The sequence below is a fragment of the Trichechus manatus genome, unplaced genomic scaffold, assembly GCF_000243295.1.
Source record: "Trichechus manatus latirostris isolate Lorelei unplaced genomic scaffold, TriManLat1.0 scaffold00162, whole genome shotgun sequence".
In the NCBI taxonomy this organism is placed as follows: Eukaryota; Metazoa; Chordata; class Mammalia; order Sirenia; family Trichechidae; genus Trichechus; species Trichechus manatus.
In genome coordinates, this window is record NW_004444098.1 from 369507 (window position 1) to 387710 (window position 18204).

The window sequence follows — 18204 nt, forward strand, 5'->3', positions numbered from 1 at the left end:
GTATTTAATTTACCTTTTAATATAGAGCATTTTTAAAGTCAAATCTTGCTAGTTAAGAATATTTGGATATGCTAGACAAACTCTAGAATATCTTTGTTTTAAAACATTTGGATGTATTCAAATAAGTACAATAACGTCATTTAACAGTAAAAAGTATTTTGTAAATCCTGTTAGGATTGTCCTCTTAGGGCAAACTCCTGTAATTCCTTTATAAATTACCACTGTTTATGTTAAAATCTTTAAGCCTAAACCTTTTTCTTTTAAATTGGGTTAAAAGTTAGCAAGGAAGTAGTCTTTTTTTTTTTTAATGCCAGTATATTTAAATTTTTGTAGGTAAACTTGATTGAGGTTTGCTATAAAAAATTTTGGATAAGTGAGTTTTAGTTATACTAATGCTTGAAATAAAAAATAAAGAAAAGTTTTCAGGCACAATTAATCTTGCCTTCTACCTTCTTTAATAAACAATTTGGCCAATGTCCTTGGCCACTGGTTTTCAGATTTTAATTATTTTGCTATATGTAGTTTTGAGTTTTTTTTCTTGGTCTGTTAGTCAGAATTTTGAAGATTCCTATTTCATTTCTAACTTATTTTGAGCCAGCTCTTGCTACTCTGGGCTCTCTATAATAATGAAAAGTTGGAATAACTTAAAATACTCAGTAACTGTAAATCAGTGATTTTCAAATTTTTTTTATTAGAACCCACAGTAGTAAATACATTTTTATATCACACATGAACTGAAAATAAAAGTTTATTAAATGATACTTAGTCTTGTTTCTTCTTTTACAGTCTCACATTTTTCATTCTACTGTATTTCATTGGATGCTGGTCCTGACCTGCTCATTGATTTCTGAGCCCTTAGGATCAGGCCTGCAAAGGGCTCTACAAAGACTGTCAGTGGTCATTTTTATTCTTTACGAAATACTTGCTGAAAATTTTCAGGATTTGAGTTTATTTTCCCACTACTGAGAGATTCTTTTTCCCTGTTATATATTCTTTTATTGTTTCCTCTGTTATCTTTTTTTAAAAAATAAAAATTCCCAGTATAGAAAAATCAGCAAATACAGGCAAGCAGACTATATAATATAAGATGCCCTGGTGGCGCAGTGGTTAAGTGTTTGGCTGCTAACGGGAAGGTCGGCAGCTCTCACCCACCGGTGTTCCTTGGGAGAAAGACTGATGATCTGTTCTGGTAAAGATTACAGCCTGGGAAACCCTATGGGGCAGTTCTTGGCTGAGTCAGAATCAACCTGACGGCACACAACAGCAGACTATATAGCATAATCTTATCCTCCAACCAGAGACCATTAGACAGTTAGTTCAGTGGTTCTTAATAGGGGCAGTTTTGCCCACCCAGGGGACATTTGGCAATCTCTGGAGACATTTTTAGTTGTCACAACTGGGGGAGGGGTGCTACTGGCATCTAGTCAGCAGAGACCAGGAACACTGATCAACATCCTAGAATGCACAGGACAGCTCCCTACATCAAGAATTTTCTGGCCCAAATTGTCACTAGTATGGAGGCTGAGAAACCCTGGTTTAACTTAACACTTTGGAATGTATAGATTCCATCTACATTTATAGACTGTTCCACCTTTTCAGTATAACATACAGTGCAGAGCATACATAACTGGTTGAAAATGAATTTAAAAAAAAAGCAGGAGAAAAAACAACCCTGAAAATTGTGAAGAAAGCACGAACTGCGCTTAAGAACACAAAATTACCTTTGCTTGATAACCAGGGACTGGGGAGGTAATCTGTGGTTTACTTTAGGACCTAATCCACAGCAAAGCTTGTGGGATGTTACTGTATAATTCAATTTCCTCAACAACAAAGAAAGTTGTTCACTTCTGTTGAGGTAATTGAGTTTTACTGGGGAACAGAATAGAGTATGCCCTGTAGGTAGTCAGAACACTTGACTTTTCTGCTGATTTTTTCATCCACTTTAGGGTTTTAATAGTTATCTTAAGGAGGAATAGTTTAAAGAACCATAATTTGCATATATAGACTTTTCTTTAAGGAGCCTTGATGGTGCAGTGGTTAAGCTAACCCAAAGGTGGGTGATTCAAACCCACCAGCTGCCCTGTGGGAGAAAGATATGGCAATCTGCTTCAGTAAAGATTACAGCCTTGGAAACCCTGTGGGGCAGTTCTACTCTGCCCTATACGGTTGCTATGAGTCAGAATCAACTCTATGGCAACGGGTTTTAGACTTTTCTTTTTTTCTTTCATACCTTTAGCCTTAAAGAATTTACCTACTAACAATATTTAGAATTGGAGTATATGAAATGCTAAGATTCCAAGAAATCTTCGATGTTCTGAAAACCCTGATTGAATTCAGAGTATTTCAAGATAGGACTCTTCCTTTTATGATGCAAAAGGAAGACCGAAGACCAGGGTAAATAAAATACAACCATGATGGAATATGATTAAAGTTATTTCTTTATTAGCCTAAATTTATATTTCCTATGTTAATTATTCTGCCTTTTATTTAAAAAGTAAGAGTAACTGCCAGAGAATGTAATTGTCCTGAGTATTTTATAACTAAATGGTTTTCAAGCAGAGTTTACCGTATTTTTACGCAAATAATGTGCCCCTTTTACATTTGTTTGCCAACTGCCCCCTCCTCTCACGAGGTATTTTTGTAAGCATGCTATGCCAATTTTGTTTTTACAGCAACGTGTAAAAAAAAAATTTGGCACAGCAGCGCTTACAGAAATACCTTGCAGGGGGAGGGTGCAGTTGGCAGACGTAGGTGTTTTTGTGTAAAAATATGTCATAAGGTGTGGTTAAGTTATCCTCATCATTGTTTTTAAGACAAATTTATAAAGAGTATGTAGTATCCAACAAATATACAAATGCACCAAGACACGTGCTTGGCACAGTACTAAGCCATTGGAACTTACCCAGATGTCCATCAGTGGGAAATAGGTTAGGGAAATTACAGTACAACCATACAGTGAAACCATAATGTAACTGTAAAAGAAATAAGATTGATTTCTGTGTGCCAATATGGAAAGATACCCAAGGTATATGTGTCAAGTGGGAAAAGATCTAGTAGCAGTACATTAACAACCGTAACAGTATAACCTCTGAAAATGTTTTGAGATTTCCTCCCTTTTTTAGGAGTGTCAAACAGCTTGCATTTAGTGTCATTATTATTATTTTTTAATGAAATAATGCTGCAGTGTGAATGAAAGAGTAGGCTTTGTGTTGCTCCAGAAGATAAATCTAGAATTTACCAGAAAAAAAGTTCTAGCACATAAAATGAAGTACTTGCCTGCTCATGGCCCTTATAGATGTTAAACTCTGGAGCAGCCATATTACTCTGTAAAAAAAAATTCACTTGAGTTTCTTAGTGCTTCACAAATGCTCATGAAATAAGGCTCTGACACCATGAGCCCTGTCATGTAAAAAGTGCCCTGTAAAGTGTGTGGATTCTTCTCTTTTTTATTCATTGCTAAAAATAGATCTCAGTGAGATTGGCTCTTCTGCTGCCCTTTTGGTTCAACACAAGGAATAGGGTTCCGGAGTTGAGTAAGGACTTTGCATCCTTTGACTCAGAATTTAATAGGGGCATAAAAACGACCACAGTATTCTAGAACATGAAGGATGGAGGATACTATTTTGTAGTGCAAGGAATAGACGAGGTGCCTTTACATGAAAAATAGAGTGGTAACTTCAGATTACCCTTACTTATATTTACTTTTCATTAAATGCAGATTATCTTCTCTTTTACAATATTGTGTACGAGACAGAGAATCACGACTGAGGTTTTCAATCTTAGGTTCAATACTACCAGTTTACGGAAGCACTTGCTCAATTTAGTGCTTTGTGATTATTAAACATATCTTATCTCAAGATTTAAGCCTTCAGGTAATTGCTACTTCACCAGTTTTTATTACAGATTCACAGATGGTTTTACTTTTGAGTCATAAGCCTAGTATGGTGAATATCTCAGAATTTTTCAGGTAATGGGGCTTTTGCCTTGTAGTTTTTTCTTAGGTAGGTAGATGGTTGTGAGAACAGGTATACCTGATTCCTCTCTACTGTGTTTAATTCAGGGCTTCAAACCAATTCAAACTGGTTCAGTCCTGGCTGACAAAGAGAAACCTGAATGGACCCGAATCTTTAAAATTTGGGTGAAGTGGAATGATAACTGGAACGGGAAAAATAATGGGTCAAAGCCCTGGAATGGGAGACTTGGAAGAGGCGTAGTGAGCCCATTCAGGAGCCTGATGCCAGAGATTAGATTATTGCCAGGACTGTGGAATGCAACACACATTAAAAGCGGCGTGGTCAGCCACCATCATGGAGTGGGGCAGCACTGTTTCCCACTGCCAGGCAAGAGATTTGGTTGCTGTGCAACACACACGCTGCCCTTGTTTTCTAAGAGGGAGATTAAGTTTCTAATAGGGCTCTGACTGGTAATTTTTCCCGTTCCAGTTATCATTCCAGTTTACCCACATTTTAAAGATTCGGGTCCATTCAAAGTTCTCTTTGTCAGCCGTAACTGAACCAGTTCGAAGCCCTGGTTTAATTGTCATCCTGCATTTCCCACTACATCTGGTCCTTTCTGTCGGTGGTTGAGAAAAAGCTTTTTAGTGTGGAGGAAACCTGAAGGTGCATGTAGACTCGGGAGGGACCCAGTGGAGATAGCAATGAAAAATAGAGGAGTAGAATGAATGGAGAAGTATATTGGGAGAGCGAATGGGAATGGCATCAAAAGCCTTGGCCTTGGGCAAGAAGGGTCTTCCCCCTTGGTTAGGAGGTGATCACAGGGTAAAGCTGTAGGTTGTTTTGCTTTTGGATTTTTTTTTTTTCAGTGAGTTGTGTGAAGGAAATTGAGAAAGTTGTTTTCTCGGCATTGAGAACTAGGCCATCTGGCGGAGAGCTACGCAGGACTAGGGGAAGGAAAGAGGTAGACAACTTGAGGAAACTGTTCCGGGTTTGGAGTAGTCTTAGTGGGGGCCAGTTTGTGATGAACAAAAGGATTGCCCAGGATTGAAGGCCCACTTTAGATTGAAAATAATAAACTTAGGACCTTTATTTTAAAAATAGGCATCTAAGGAATCTATACTAAGGGCAACTTGTGGCTTATATTTGTGTAACGCAAGTGTATTAAAAATTTTTTTCACTGTTTTCATTCTGGCCTTTATTCCCACTTAATAGAAACCACCGGCATGTTAGTACGTTAAGAAACGCACAGTTTGCAAGGTAGTATTTCAGCAGGTGCCCAGGGGAAAAAATAGTGGGCCTCATTATGCATAAGGTCTTTTGGGTGCTATGGCCAACTTTACTTTCACCTGCCCTAATTATATCAATCAATACAATTTTTTCTGCGACTCAAAAAGATGTACCAATGATATTGGGCCCAGAGTTACTGGAGTTATATTGAATCCACCATGATATTTTCCTTGTATATAAGAGAAATGCCGACTTCGTTAATTATGGGTGTATCTATCATTTAGCTAAAAATCAGTCTTAAATGTTAAAAAGTCATTAATGCATTTGTTTATAGCCGAGCTCTTTCGGGCCCTAGCAGTTTAAATTGGGAAAGTAGTAAAACATGCTAATAGCCATATAAAATGGCTAGAATACATTTATTTCTGTGCATTTTAGGGTTTCTTTTTTTTTTTTTTTCTCTTGTCTTGAAGGATATTTTTCCATTGAAGCAGGTTTTCTCCCTGTGAAGAGTAGTCTTCACAACTGATGGATGATGATTTCTTGCTGAAGTACAGTAATGTGGATCATTGATTGTAAAGAATAGTTTGGTTTCTCATCAGCCCTTTCCTAAAGTAAGGTCTGTCAAATAATTGGTCAAGATATCTGGGGCTGTCACATTTGAGGATCGTTCATAGAGAATTGTTCCTTTTCATTCATAAAAAGGAAAATTCCTTATGAACAAGAAGGAACAATTCTGTATGAACGTTCCCATTCATAAAAAGTCTTTGGGAGGAATTGCTGCATACTGCCCCTCAGCCCTCTTTAGAAAGGACCTACCTTCACTTTTCTCTTTTAATGGGAATAAGCTGTTCATGGCTGGTTTTACATGGTGTGATGAAATCAAAATGATTAAAAACAACCTAAAGACTCAGAGAATTGCTGTTGTTTAGGTGAAAGGTTATTTGACAGACTTAAATTTCTTTTGTTCTCTGTCCAGAAAACAGAATATCATTGCAAGAGTTTCATTGATTGTAAGAAAGTACTTTGGGGGAGTGGTAAATACCACTTTATTACTCAAACTGGCAGTTGGGGTAGGTTGGGAATGGGATAGGTTTTTGGGTGCTATGGCCGACCACCCTCTGACTTGGCTTGGGCAGTGAGCCTTCTTGGTGACCACTGTCTGAATTTAATGATTCTGGGCATCAGCCATTCTGCCTGTGACCACGCTCAACAGTCAACATTTCGTTGAGTACTAGAGTATATGCTGGAGTGCTGACGTGCATCAAAAAGTGGAAGGACATGAATTCAGTTGGTAAATACGGTCTCATCAAAGTTTGTCATTTATATTTTAGCATTACCTGAAAAGTCTAATTATGTTAAATCCCAAGGGATAGTCCCAATTATTTCATTAAGCTGGTATTTTCACAGGGAATTTTGTTCTGATCATGATCCATCATTGGGACTTATAATTTATTTTTTTCACAGAGAATATTGAAATAGGTTCAGAGATTCACTGGCAAAAAGGTCTTATTCATTAAATACTGTAAATCAGTAATGCCACCGTTACAGAAATAGAATTCCTTTTTTTTAAATCATGCTTTAGGTGAGAGTTTATACAGCAAATTATTTTCCCATACAATAATTTGTACATAAAGTGTTTCATGTTTATCTTATGTGCTTGTCTGTTGTTTGGCTGAGAGGTGGTCTCTGGGAATGGCTTCATTTCCAGGTCAGAAGGGTATCTTAGGGCCACAGTCTCGAGGTTCCTCCAGTCTCTTGTCAGACCAGCAAGGCTGGTCTTTTTTGTGAATTTGATTTTTTTGTTTGTAATTTTCTCCCCCTCTGTCCAGGACCCTCTGTTGTGATTCTAGTCAGAGCAGTTGGTAGTGGTAGCCAGGCACAATCTATTCTTCTGGTCTCGGGGTCGTGTAGGCTTTGGTTTGTGTGGTCCATTAGTCCTCTGGACTAATTGCTCCCTTGAGTCTTTGCTTTTCTTCACTTTCCTTTGCTCTAGACCAGAAGAGACCAATAGTTGTAGCTTAGATGACTGCTCACAAGCTACTCACCAAAGTAGGATGCAGAATATTGACTTTATGTACTGTGTTGTACCAATTGATGTAGATGTCCCCCGAGTCTATTGTCCTTTGTCTTCTAGCCTAGGAACTTCATCCCAAGAGGTGTTTGGTTATGTCTAAGAGGTTTCCCTGACTTTACCTCTTGTGTGCTCTATATGAGCCACACCTACAATCATGTATATAGAATATCCACCACCAAACCTATATTTGCCAGTGGGAGAAATAGAATTCCTTTTTGAAAGTGAGAGCTTTTATAAGAGAATGAAATGTTCGAGGGTTTAATTTATTATTGGTATTTTAACCTACTGCTTCATTCCGCTATTATTCTGTTCTGAGTGGGGGGAAAAAAAGGCAAGTAACTCTTTAAGATGTTTAGGAATTAACTGAGGGTTCAAATGTAACTAGCTTTTCTCCTCAGATGCTTTTGTATTTAATGGTTGTGTAAGTTTAGGGCTCTGTTAAATATTTTATTGGAACAGCTTACATGACTTTGTGGCCTAACATTTCAAAGTTCCAAGTTGAATAAATATTAAAATGAGAATACTTTTGCAATAGTCAACACTCACTGATGCCTTAAATAAGTCATTTTTAACTTTATGGAGCCACCAACCTTTTGGTGGGGGAGGAGGTTATAACCCCTTTGAGAGTCTGAAGGGCCATGGATCCTCTCCCCAGGAAAAAAAAACCATAATTTTGCCTCTAATTTCAGGGGGTAAATGGAGTCCCTAGAAATCTATTTATGGACACTCTAGGGGTCAGTTAAAACCTTACCTCAAGTTGCTTTTTTTTTTTTTTTTAACTTGATGTGAGAAACATCTTTTTAGATTAAATTGTAAGTACAGACATTTAACAAGTCTATTTGGAGAGTTCTTTAAAATCTCTCTTAGGACTGATTTTTTTTTTTAATATCCTTAGTCTCAAAGTCATATTCTATGGGCTTTTGTTTGTAGCTGAGTGAACAGTTAAAATCCTCCACTGCTGCTTAAAATACCAGGTAGATGACTACTTTCCCACTTTTTTGGGGAAAGATTTTCCTCTGTGATCTGTAAAAGAGTTTATGGTCATCTTAGGGTGTGATGATTTTCATTAAGAGATTAAATTCCTTTAGTTCATGTAATAAAATCCTGATGAACATAAACACTGGCAAAATGGAGTATTCTATTAACTCAGTATTGACCAGATAACTTATACTGAAAATCTTTTCAAAATATTATTAGTAAATACAGTACTTTAGGATTTTGTAGACTTAGGTCATCGTTTTGAATAATGATTATCATTATATACGGTAATGGAGAAGTTATAAAAGATGAATATGAACTCCTGGGCATTATTTGGAAATTAAACATTCAGCCATAAAACAAAAACCCTAACTGTAAGTTTTAATTAAGTTTTCTTCACTGTGCACTAAATGTTCTAGAAATCTTGTTGTGTCTGTTTCAATTTGTATACTATATGTAAGAATACATGCATTTCTTTTCTTTTTTTTTTTTACATGCATTTCTTTTGTAGCCACGTCATGAATATTTTAATGTCCCTGTGTACTAAATGACTACTCATCGAGTATGCAGAATTTCACAGAGGAAATAGAGAGCTGATATACTTATGAAAGAAAATATCCTCAGCTTGGTGATGCTGGTTATCTTGTTGTAATAGTTGTAGAATATTTTAGAACCAATACCTTTACAATTGTATTTTTTCCCTGTTCCTATCCCTAGCCCTTTTCCGTTTTATTTTCATTCTACATGTGATCTTGGTTTGGCTTATGCCTGCTCCAACTGGTTTAATTTCTTGGAAAAAATAAGACCTATGAATGTTTTGAGTAATATTTCATCGTAAATATATACATGTTATCGTTAATGAATCATCTGCGACTAATCTCGTAAGAGGAAACCTTGCAATCTTTAAAATGTTTACCAAAGAAAATATAGCCGGAATGCTAGGTCAAAACAAACGGCGCCATAATAAGTAGTGTGGTTTGGTCTTCAAATGATGATATATTTAAAAAAGAAAACTGTATTTACTGTCACGTCACACCTGTATGAGCTCATATGTCCTAATATATCACAGAAAAGTGTATGTGGAAATAATACTTGAAGGTAAAATTAATCTGTACCAGTACATAATATTTAAAATATTTCATGTTTTGGGAATTTTGTAATGTCTCATGTATTGAATCACATTTGTGCTATATACTATCAATCCTTTTTAGAACTATCAGAAAGTTATGTTGGAAGAGTATCGCCCACAATATCTGTAGCTCAATATTAAGTAACCCTTTAAAGTATTAATTCTGATTTTTTTATATAGTGAATATTTTAATATTCAGTTTAAATACCTAAATACTTATATTTTGCTAGTTACCATTTTATAATATAAATCTTCATTTAAATCCTTAATGCTTTGTTAATGATGATTTTATACTTTAGGATATTAAAATCTTTACTATTGATCATTATTGTGTATACTTTTAATAGAACCTGCAATAGATTTTATTATCAAAGGAAAAGTATCAAATAATTCATTGTTTTTTCTCTAGAAAGGCTGAGTTTTAAGATACTCAGGCTAACTTACAACTGCACGAAGGCCTATGAAAATGCGTTTTGACCAAACTTAGCATTAGGCAGTACAGTTATTTTCCATCCTTACCATTCTCGCTGTCACGCGCTACATTTGAAGCCCCTGTATGGGGCTATCCGTGAGAAATTTAGCATTATACATTTGAAGCCTTGGGAAGCATTGGTCTTTCTTTTCCATTTTTCTCCTCCATCCCCCCTGCCTGGCAATATACTATTCATATGGTTTTAATGCTACATAAATATTCATTGTCTCATGCCTGTTTGCTTTGGATGCTGTGTGCCGAGCTGTAACATGTTGCTGCTTTTGTTATCTGTATACTGCTGCTTGCTTTAAATTAGTCGACTCTGAAAAAGCTTCCTGGCATGTTTAAAATAAAAGTATTGCATGTACTTTGTCTCATGTGAATGACTTTTTTCTTCTTCATCCCGTTTGATAAAATAACGTATTTTACACTTTAGTTTTTCCAGGTAATTTTGAGCTATAATTTATAGTGTGAACATGTGAAAATTATATTAATTATAAACACAATTTGTAAAAAAAAAAACTCCAATGCACTATTTGTTCAAGTCTCAAAGGAGTAAAATGTGTAAATGATTCTTTGAAACATAGGCTGTTTATTTTAAATAATGCGTATTCGATAAACAACGTGATTCTCTTCAGCAAATGGTGTAGAAAATTGCAGGCAGTGATCGCCTAGGGAAAATCTGACCAGCTCCAGGAAATAGTTGGGGACATGTTTAGCTGGATAAGCTAAGACTGGTAACTGGATAGAATGCAGTGTAAGTGTCCTTTAATGGATACCTTCAAGGTTGTCTGAAGTTTTTAAGAAATATTTAACATAAAATGGAAATCATTGTTTTAAAATCGTTTTCCTTTATGTGACTCAAATGCCATTCTCTCTGTATTCAGTATTTTAATGGCTAATCGTTAGAAATGAAAGAGACTGGCTTAAGTCACTTTTTGGAAACTTAGATAAATTCCATTAGACTTTCTTTGGAAACCTTCTCTTGAAGACTTTGAGACACTAATATAGAGACAGACATGAGGAACCCTTGTGTGCCTGTCACGCAGCCTCACCAACCATAAGCCAAATCCTATGCTTGTTTCATCAGCCTCACTGTTTAGAGCCAGCCCTAGACATCATATCATTGCATCTCGAAATACTTAATGTATCCGTAACAGAGAAGCGCCACGCTCAGCAAAATTAACAGTAATTCCTAATAGCTTGTCCAGGGTTCATTTTGTCCTGTCTTTTTATAATTGGTTAGAACTAAGTTCCCCAAGGCTCCCGTTGCATCTGGTCCATGTGTCTCTTTAAGTCTTTTTTTTTTTTATAGATTAATTTGTTTATTTTTATTATTTATCTTAAGGCTCTTTTAATCTATCACAGTTCCTTGGCTTTTCCGTTTTTTAAAACTGTCGTTTGTGTTACCGCTTTACCTTGTATATTTGGCTGATGATATTCTCGTGACGATGTTTAAGTTGTTGTTTTGTCCCCCGTATATCGTTAGATCTGAGCCTGGTTTGATTCAGGTTCAATTTTTTGGCAAGAACACTTGGTAGATTTAACTGCTTCTTATAAAAAGTATACATACCTTTTTTCACTAAAGCTGGTTTACACCCATTTTTCAGTACACAAACGTACTAAAATGTTATATGACCTTTATACATAGAGTTGGTTTATAGTAGTTTCATTTAGATTTCATTTATATAACTAGAACAGCTGTCTCTCATAATTTCAACCCATGAAGGTAAGTACTGTTATCCTTGTTTTCCCAGATAAGGAAACAGCCTATGGAGTTTAAGTTATTTACTTAAGATTATACCATGTATAGTGTCTTACATACAATTAAATCTAATGTTCTAAGGATTTATGGTTTAATATAATTTTTCTTTTCCTTGCTTTGTGCTGCACCACGATTAGGATGCAAAAGTAAGTTTATTATTGGACACTAAAATAATATTGTTTTTCTCTATTAAAATTTAACATGCCTTTTAATTACAAAATTGTTGACACTAGTAGCTGAAATACGACCTACTTGGTACTTTTGTAACATGCAAAATCAGCCAGCTAAATATCCCTGCTTTGTCTTCCTTTGAAATTTAAAAACAAACGTTGGTTGTTCCATAGGGCATTCTTTCTGTATGTTGCCCCCACCAATGCTGTCGGCAGGTCTGGGAAGGTGACCATTTCTGAAACCTTGCTGCAGTAGACGGTTCATTTAACTCAAACTGAGTGGTAAAGGCATTTCTATAAACGCATGTAACAAAGACCATGGGGAAAAATTACGTGAAGAATTTTTCTCCCTAGCTTTCTATTTGGGGGCAAGTAGTTTGAATTTTAACACAGGTATCTTATCTGTCTTATATACAAGTCAGTAACAGTGATTTCATAAATTTCCAATGGGTTTGCATTGGGCTTGATTTTTGTGTTACAGCAAGTGTACTTGGCACGTAAGTATTTAGTGAATGCTGAAAAGATCTTTATGTGGTCTCAGGTGTTTTGGATCCCAAGCCCCAACCACTAATATCACTAATAAAGAAGAGCCCTGGTGGCGCAGTGGTTAAAGTGCTCGACTGCGACCCCGAAAGGTCGGCAGTTCAAACCCACCAGCTGCTCCCCGGGAGAAAGAGCTGGCAGTCTGCTTCCATAAAGATTTACTGCCTTGGAAACCCTATGGGACAGTTCTATTCTGTCCTGTTTGCTATGAGTCAGAATCGACTTGGCAGCAATGGGTTTGGTTTGGGTTTGGTACCACTAATATGATGATGCTCTTATACCCCTGAATTAAGGAAAAAAACAATTTTGTCTTTGCTTTTGTTTTCTAAAATGAGCACATCCTTCCATGTGCGTTGTTCGCATTCTCAAAGGCTCCCTGGATCTGCTTACCAGAGTCTCACATTTTCCTTCCACAGGAAGCTGAAACCCCACGTAGTGTTCTTGAAGAAATTGGATTGACATAACTCTCCTTCCTTGTTGATGACTTCTTGTGGCATTTCACACACTGTAGATGTTCACTGCCTTTCATGTCCATGTTAGCTAACGGTGTAAGATGATGTTTCATCAGTATTACTGTTTTGCTAAACTGCTTCATTCAGGCCTACACAAAATTTTTTTTTTTTTTTTTAAGGGCACTTTGGTTAATCAAATGATAAAGGGACTTAATATGGATTACAATGACACAGAAAAGAAAGATAGCTTTTCTGCGTATTTTAGTTTGTCAGTTTCTCTTAATTCGATTATGTGTATATATGAAAATGACACATCCATATACATGCAAAATCTGACACTATGCATTTGTTATATTACTGTATCTGACAAAGGGAACCAGTAAATTAAAATGTGAAACCTGGTTTTAAGAAACCAAAGACTAGTGCAGCATTTCAGTATAGTGAGAATAAAGGGAATCGACACGTCACGTATCGAATGAAAATTTAACTCCTATTTTGAAACGTTTAAAAAAATTTATGCTAAAGATCCCATTGGAAGCTACATACCTTAAAACACAAAGGGAATACAGATAATTTTAAATGGCTGAATAGGAATGATGGTGTTTTACACTAAAAATTCTTAGACATTCCGACCCCAGACGGAGAACATAGATGGAGTGTTTGAAAACAGAGAGCACTTATGTTTTTTAAAGGCAAGGTACATTTGACTGCTGAGATGAATTCTTTGTGGTCGTAATCATTTAGTCAATTAGATTGTTCTGAGGCCCCAAAATAAAGTGGAAATGTTGATTCATCAGGAAATCTTCGTAACAGTATCTTAACAGAAAACTTGTTGCTCTCTTTACAAAGTATCATGTAAGCTATTGTTTAAAGAAGCACGGCTATTTCTGGTGTGCTTGTTGAAGCCAGATTGTTTTTTGCTTACCTTCACTTACAAGTGCTGCAAACTTATGGTATCTTCTTTTCCTTCTGTGGCACTGCCTAGTTATTGGAAGTGTTATAAAAATAGACATCTTTCATAAAAGAGTGAGAGATGAATGAGGTCGAATGGCATTAGTGGGCCCTGTATTTTTTTAAAGCTGTCTAATTGTTTCAGTGTCAACGTTTATATATACATACACAAACATTTAAACGTCTTCACAGTTTACACTTTCACTTGTATATGCTGGGCTGGATTAAGCTTGTAATTGTGACCAGTATTCAGGCCACGTGATCACTGTCATATCACATCACCAGTTAGTTGTAATAAATGTTCAGTGTACACCACTGTAGTGTGTTTTCTTCATCTCTTTACAAAAGTCTGTCAACTTGAGAGCTGCTGAAGGAAGTTTTTTTTTTTCAGTAAAATCTCAAAAATTCACCTGCGTTTCAATGTGGTGGTGGTTACAATAAGCACACACAAGATAAATGGCAGAAGATTTGAGGAGTCTTCATGTTCTTCAAGTTCATTAAAAAATAATGTGGATTCCATGCTACCAAGAGCTTATCTACATATTTATTTTCAATCAATAAATGCCGCTTTTAAAACCTTGATGCAGTTGATTTTCTTTTTTTGCTCTTTCTGAATGAGAAAACTTGCTCGTCTCCTCCCGTCCCCATGAACTGGCGGGCTAGCATTCCCAGCGCAATGGACTGGTTACTTGCAGAGACGACTGTACTGCCTAATACACAACCCAAAAGTCCAAACTTAGGTTGTCCTGACAGTGACTTCCTATTACAGATGATAGGAAATGTGGCCTACTAAAACTGTTACTTCAGCAAGGAAAGCTTCAAATTAAGTTGCTAGTCTATTAAAAACAGGCAGCGGTAGACTTAGAGCCTCTGACATGTAGCTGCCTGCTCACCAAAGTCAGGCCTGTGGGCCACGGAGGGCAATCTAGAGTTGGAATTTTTGAATCATAAACAGTAATTACAGAAACGATTTTTGTACCAGGATTGCTTTAACAAGGCATATTCTCTAGCAATGACCCTAATTTCCCAAAAATGACAAAAATAAGCTTTATATAAAGGACTGCCCTTTGCCGTCTATTCCGACTCCTAGCGACCCTATAGGACAGAGTAGAACTGCCCCATAGGGTTTCCAAGGCTGTAATCTTTAAGGAAGCAGACTGCCACATCTTTCTCTCGCAGAGAGGCTGGTGGGTTTGAACCCCGAACATCTGTCAGCAGCCAAGTGTCTTAACCACTGTGGCACCATGGCTCCTGTAAAGGAATAGACTGTCAAAAAGATGAACACCCTGATAGAAAAACCCCAGCTGAAAGGGAACCGAGGACCAGTAGGAGGGAGGAAAAAAAGAGTTACATACCCTTTAGTATTTAAGACTGAGCACATGAATTTTAAAACTGTTCGGCTGTTGCATGGAGAAAAATCCCATAGATTTTTAATAAAGGGCAAAAAGATTCTTAACCAATGGCCATTAATTACAGAGAAAGTCTTTGGCTTAGACAATAAGTAAGTGAACACTTACACAGACGTACTTGATGTGGGAGCAGCAAAATTTACTCTTGGTGCTAGATTTTTCGTACTTTTCTGGAGGATGATTTGGAAAAACTTGAATATTCACATCCCTTGATGTAATTTATCCTAAGGAAATTACCAGAAATGTGCGGAAGTATTTAAGGAAATCCATCACAGGATTTTTAACTTTTTATTTCTTTTCAGCAAAGTCTCCTTTAAGAGTACAAAATTATAAATAATTTAAAAATCCAACAATAGGGATATGGTTAAATAGATAAACTATGCAGTGAGTAAAAATCATGTAAGAATAGGGACTGCCTGAAATAGGACGATGTTTTAGGTTAAAAAATGTAGCATATTCAACTGCAACCACATATTTTAACATGGTAAAAAAAATACGGACACACACATAAGACTAAAGCAATGCTCCAAAGTTAATTAGTTAAGATTACAAATAATTTTTACGTTGCTATTTATACATTTTGTTTCCTAAGTTTTCTATATTAAACATACAATTTTTGATTATCAGAGAAAAAAACTTTTAAAATAGAATTCCAGTTTACATACGGTTCTGCCAGACTTGCTAACCCATCTGAGCTCATCCCCTTCTAGCCAACGTATTTAGCAGCCATAAGAAGTAAGAGATACATTCATTCAGAAACCAAACCGATTTATTTGGATCTGGGACTATGGGTATTTCTGTCTCTACTACTGGACCTCCTCCCACCCCAGCTCCTGGACCTGGATGAACTCTGGCTCCGGCTCCTGTGGCTCTGGGTCCGATTTCTCCGGCTCCTGAGGCTCCGGCTTCGACTTCTCCGGCTGCGGCTCCGACAGTGGTCCCTTTTTCTTCCTCTGCTTCGGGAGCTGTGCCTTTCCCGACTTTTAGACACATGCTTGTGAGATTTCTTCCCCCTGTGACTACTACTCCTTTTCCTCTCAGATTTCCCGTTTCTTTTGTAGGAATGGTCTGAACTGGGACTCCGTCTTCTCCTTGGCCTGCCATAGTAGTCGTCACGGTGGCTCATCCTCTCTCTCCTCTCTGAGTTCTTCCCAAAGGATGAACTAGTCCGATCTGGGGACAGGTACATGTCTCTGTCAGCTTCCCAAAATTCATTGTTGGGATTTCTGAATACGTGAAGAAAGTTGCAGTGTTTTCCTCTTGGACACTGCTGGGTTTCAAATAAACCTGAAATGGAATAGTTAGGAAATAGCAGTTACTACTATGTATTCTGAAGATGGTACTTTATCCATTTTATAAAGAACATTTCTGGTACTTTCTACTGGGCATTATTTAAAAGGGGCTTATATATAAATTAAATTTCATGGTTTTAGTTCCCAGAACTAAAAATATTCAAATCCTCTAACAAATGGCACTCTGATGAAAGACAACAAATCTGATGTTTAACTGACCAGAACATCCCATTCCCCAAGTGGATGACTGTTCAGAGTACAGCTGAACAAATGGTGACCACATTAGCCCTCTTAGGGTTTCACCCTTCCACTGATTCACAACTGGGCTTCCTAATTACCACTGAAGAGCCAGTCTTTAGAGTCCCTGCAGACGCGTGCTTTGCAGGCATGGTGGTGGGACAGAACCACTGGTCAACAAACAGCTCCTACTCTAGGAGGAGGATGCTGTATTCTCCTTACACTTTAAAAAGAAGATTATCAACAGTGGCCTAATGCTTTAAATTTGTCAAGTACTTTTAGTATGGAAGATGCTTGTCAAAGGTGAAATCTTTTTGAAAAACTTTGCGATCTCTTCGGGGTTTTCAAGCTTTTTTTTTAAAAGAAGTAAATTCCCTAGATTCGTAAAACAGCAATGAATTCTTAGATATGACACCAAAAGCACGAGCAACAAAATAAAGTGGACTTCATCAATATTAAAAACTTGTGCTTCAAAGGACACTGTCATGAAAATGAAAAGCAACCCACAGAATGGGAGAAAATATTTGTAAATCATACTGTGATAAGAGACTTGTATCTAGAATATATAAAGAACTCTTATACCTCAATAAGACAAATAGCCCGATTTAAAAAATGGACAAAGGATCTGAATAGACATTTCTCCAAAGAAGATTGCAAATGCCAACAGACACATGAAAAGATGCTCAGCATCACTGGACATTAGGGAAATGCAAATCAAAACCACAATGAGATACCACTTCACACCCACTAGGATGGCTAAAATAAAAAGACATCGTAACAAGTACTATGAGGATGTGGAGAAACTGGTACCCTTATACATTGCTGGTGGAGTTACAAGATGGTTCAGCTGCTTTGGAAAGAAGTTTGGCAGTTTTTCAAAAAGTTAGAGTGACCATAAGATTCAGCAATTCCACTCCTAGACATATACCCAAGAATTGAAAACATATGTTCATACAAAAACGTGTACATGGATGTTCACAGCAACATTATTCATAATAGCCAAACAGTGGAAACAACTTATGTCCTTCGACTGATGGATAAATAAAGCGTGTTATACGTGGGTCCCTGGGTGGTGCAAACAGTTTGTGCTCGACTACTAACCTAAAGGTTGGTGGTTGGAACCCACCCAGTGGAGCCACGGAAGAAAGGCCTGGTGATCTGCTTCCATAAAGATTACAGCCAAGAAAACTCTATGGAGAAGTTCTACTCTGTAACACATGGGGTCGCCATGAGTTGGAATCGACTTGATGGCAGCTCGTTTGGTTTTTTTGGTATATCCATGCAACGGAATATTATCCCGCCATAAAAGGGAATGGAAACGTGGACGAACCTTGAGAACATGCTGAGTAAAAGAAATCAGAGACAAAAGGTCCCATACTGTATGATTACATGTATATGAAATGTCCAGAATTAGGCAAATCCATAGAGTCAGTAGATTAGGGTTGGCAGGGGATGGGAGGATGGAAATGTTCTAAAATTAGGCAGCAGTGACGGTTGTGCAACTCTAAAAACCACTGAATTGTGTACTTTAAAAAGGTGAATTTTGTGG

The 18204-nt window shown here is 37.0% G+C and overlaps 2 protein-coding genes across 8 annotated transcripts in view; one reads left to right on the forward strand and one right to left on the reverse strand.

The window, feature by feature from the left end:
• The window catches only part of AP1S2 (adaptor related protein complex 1 subunit sigma 2), a 29838-nt gene extending 15609 nt beyond the window's left edge, over nucleotides 1-14229 (forward strand). Inside the window, exons 5-6 of one of the 5 annotated variants that reach the window (XM_023740678.1) lie at nucleotides 11739-11747; nucleotides 14109-14212. In XM_023740678.1, the coding sequence (XP_023596446.1) occupies nucleotides 11739-11747; nucleotides 14109-14111 (12 nt within the window). In that variant the 3' untranslated portion in view covers nucleotides 14112-14212. Of the gene's footprint in view, nucleotides 1-8746; nucleotides 11554-11738; nucleotides 11748-12730; nucleotides 13801-14108 lie in introns of those variants that run through there. The other 4 variants (XM_023740676.1, XM_023740679.1, XM_004386320.2 and 1 more) reach the window with 4 other exon arrangements.
• A 36-nt stretch (nucleotides 14230-14265) lies between these two features.
• Nucleotides 14266-18204, reverse strand: part of ZRSR2 (zinc finger CCCH-type, RNA binding motif and serine/arginine rich 2) — a 29675-nt gene continuing 25736 nt past the window's right edge. Inside the window, exon 10 of one of the 3 annotated variants that reach the window (XM_023740674.1) lies at nucleotides 14266-16413. In XM_023740674.1, coding sequence (XP_023596442.1) covers nucleotides 15896-16413 — 518 coding nt within the window. In that variant the 3' untranslated portion in view covers nucleotides 14266-15895. The remainder of the gene's footprint in view (nucleotides 16414-18204) is intronic. The other 2 variants (XM_023740675.1, XM_004386321.2) reach the window with 2 other exon arrangements.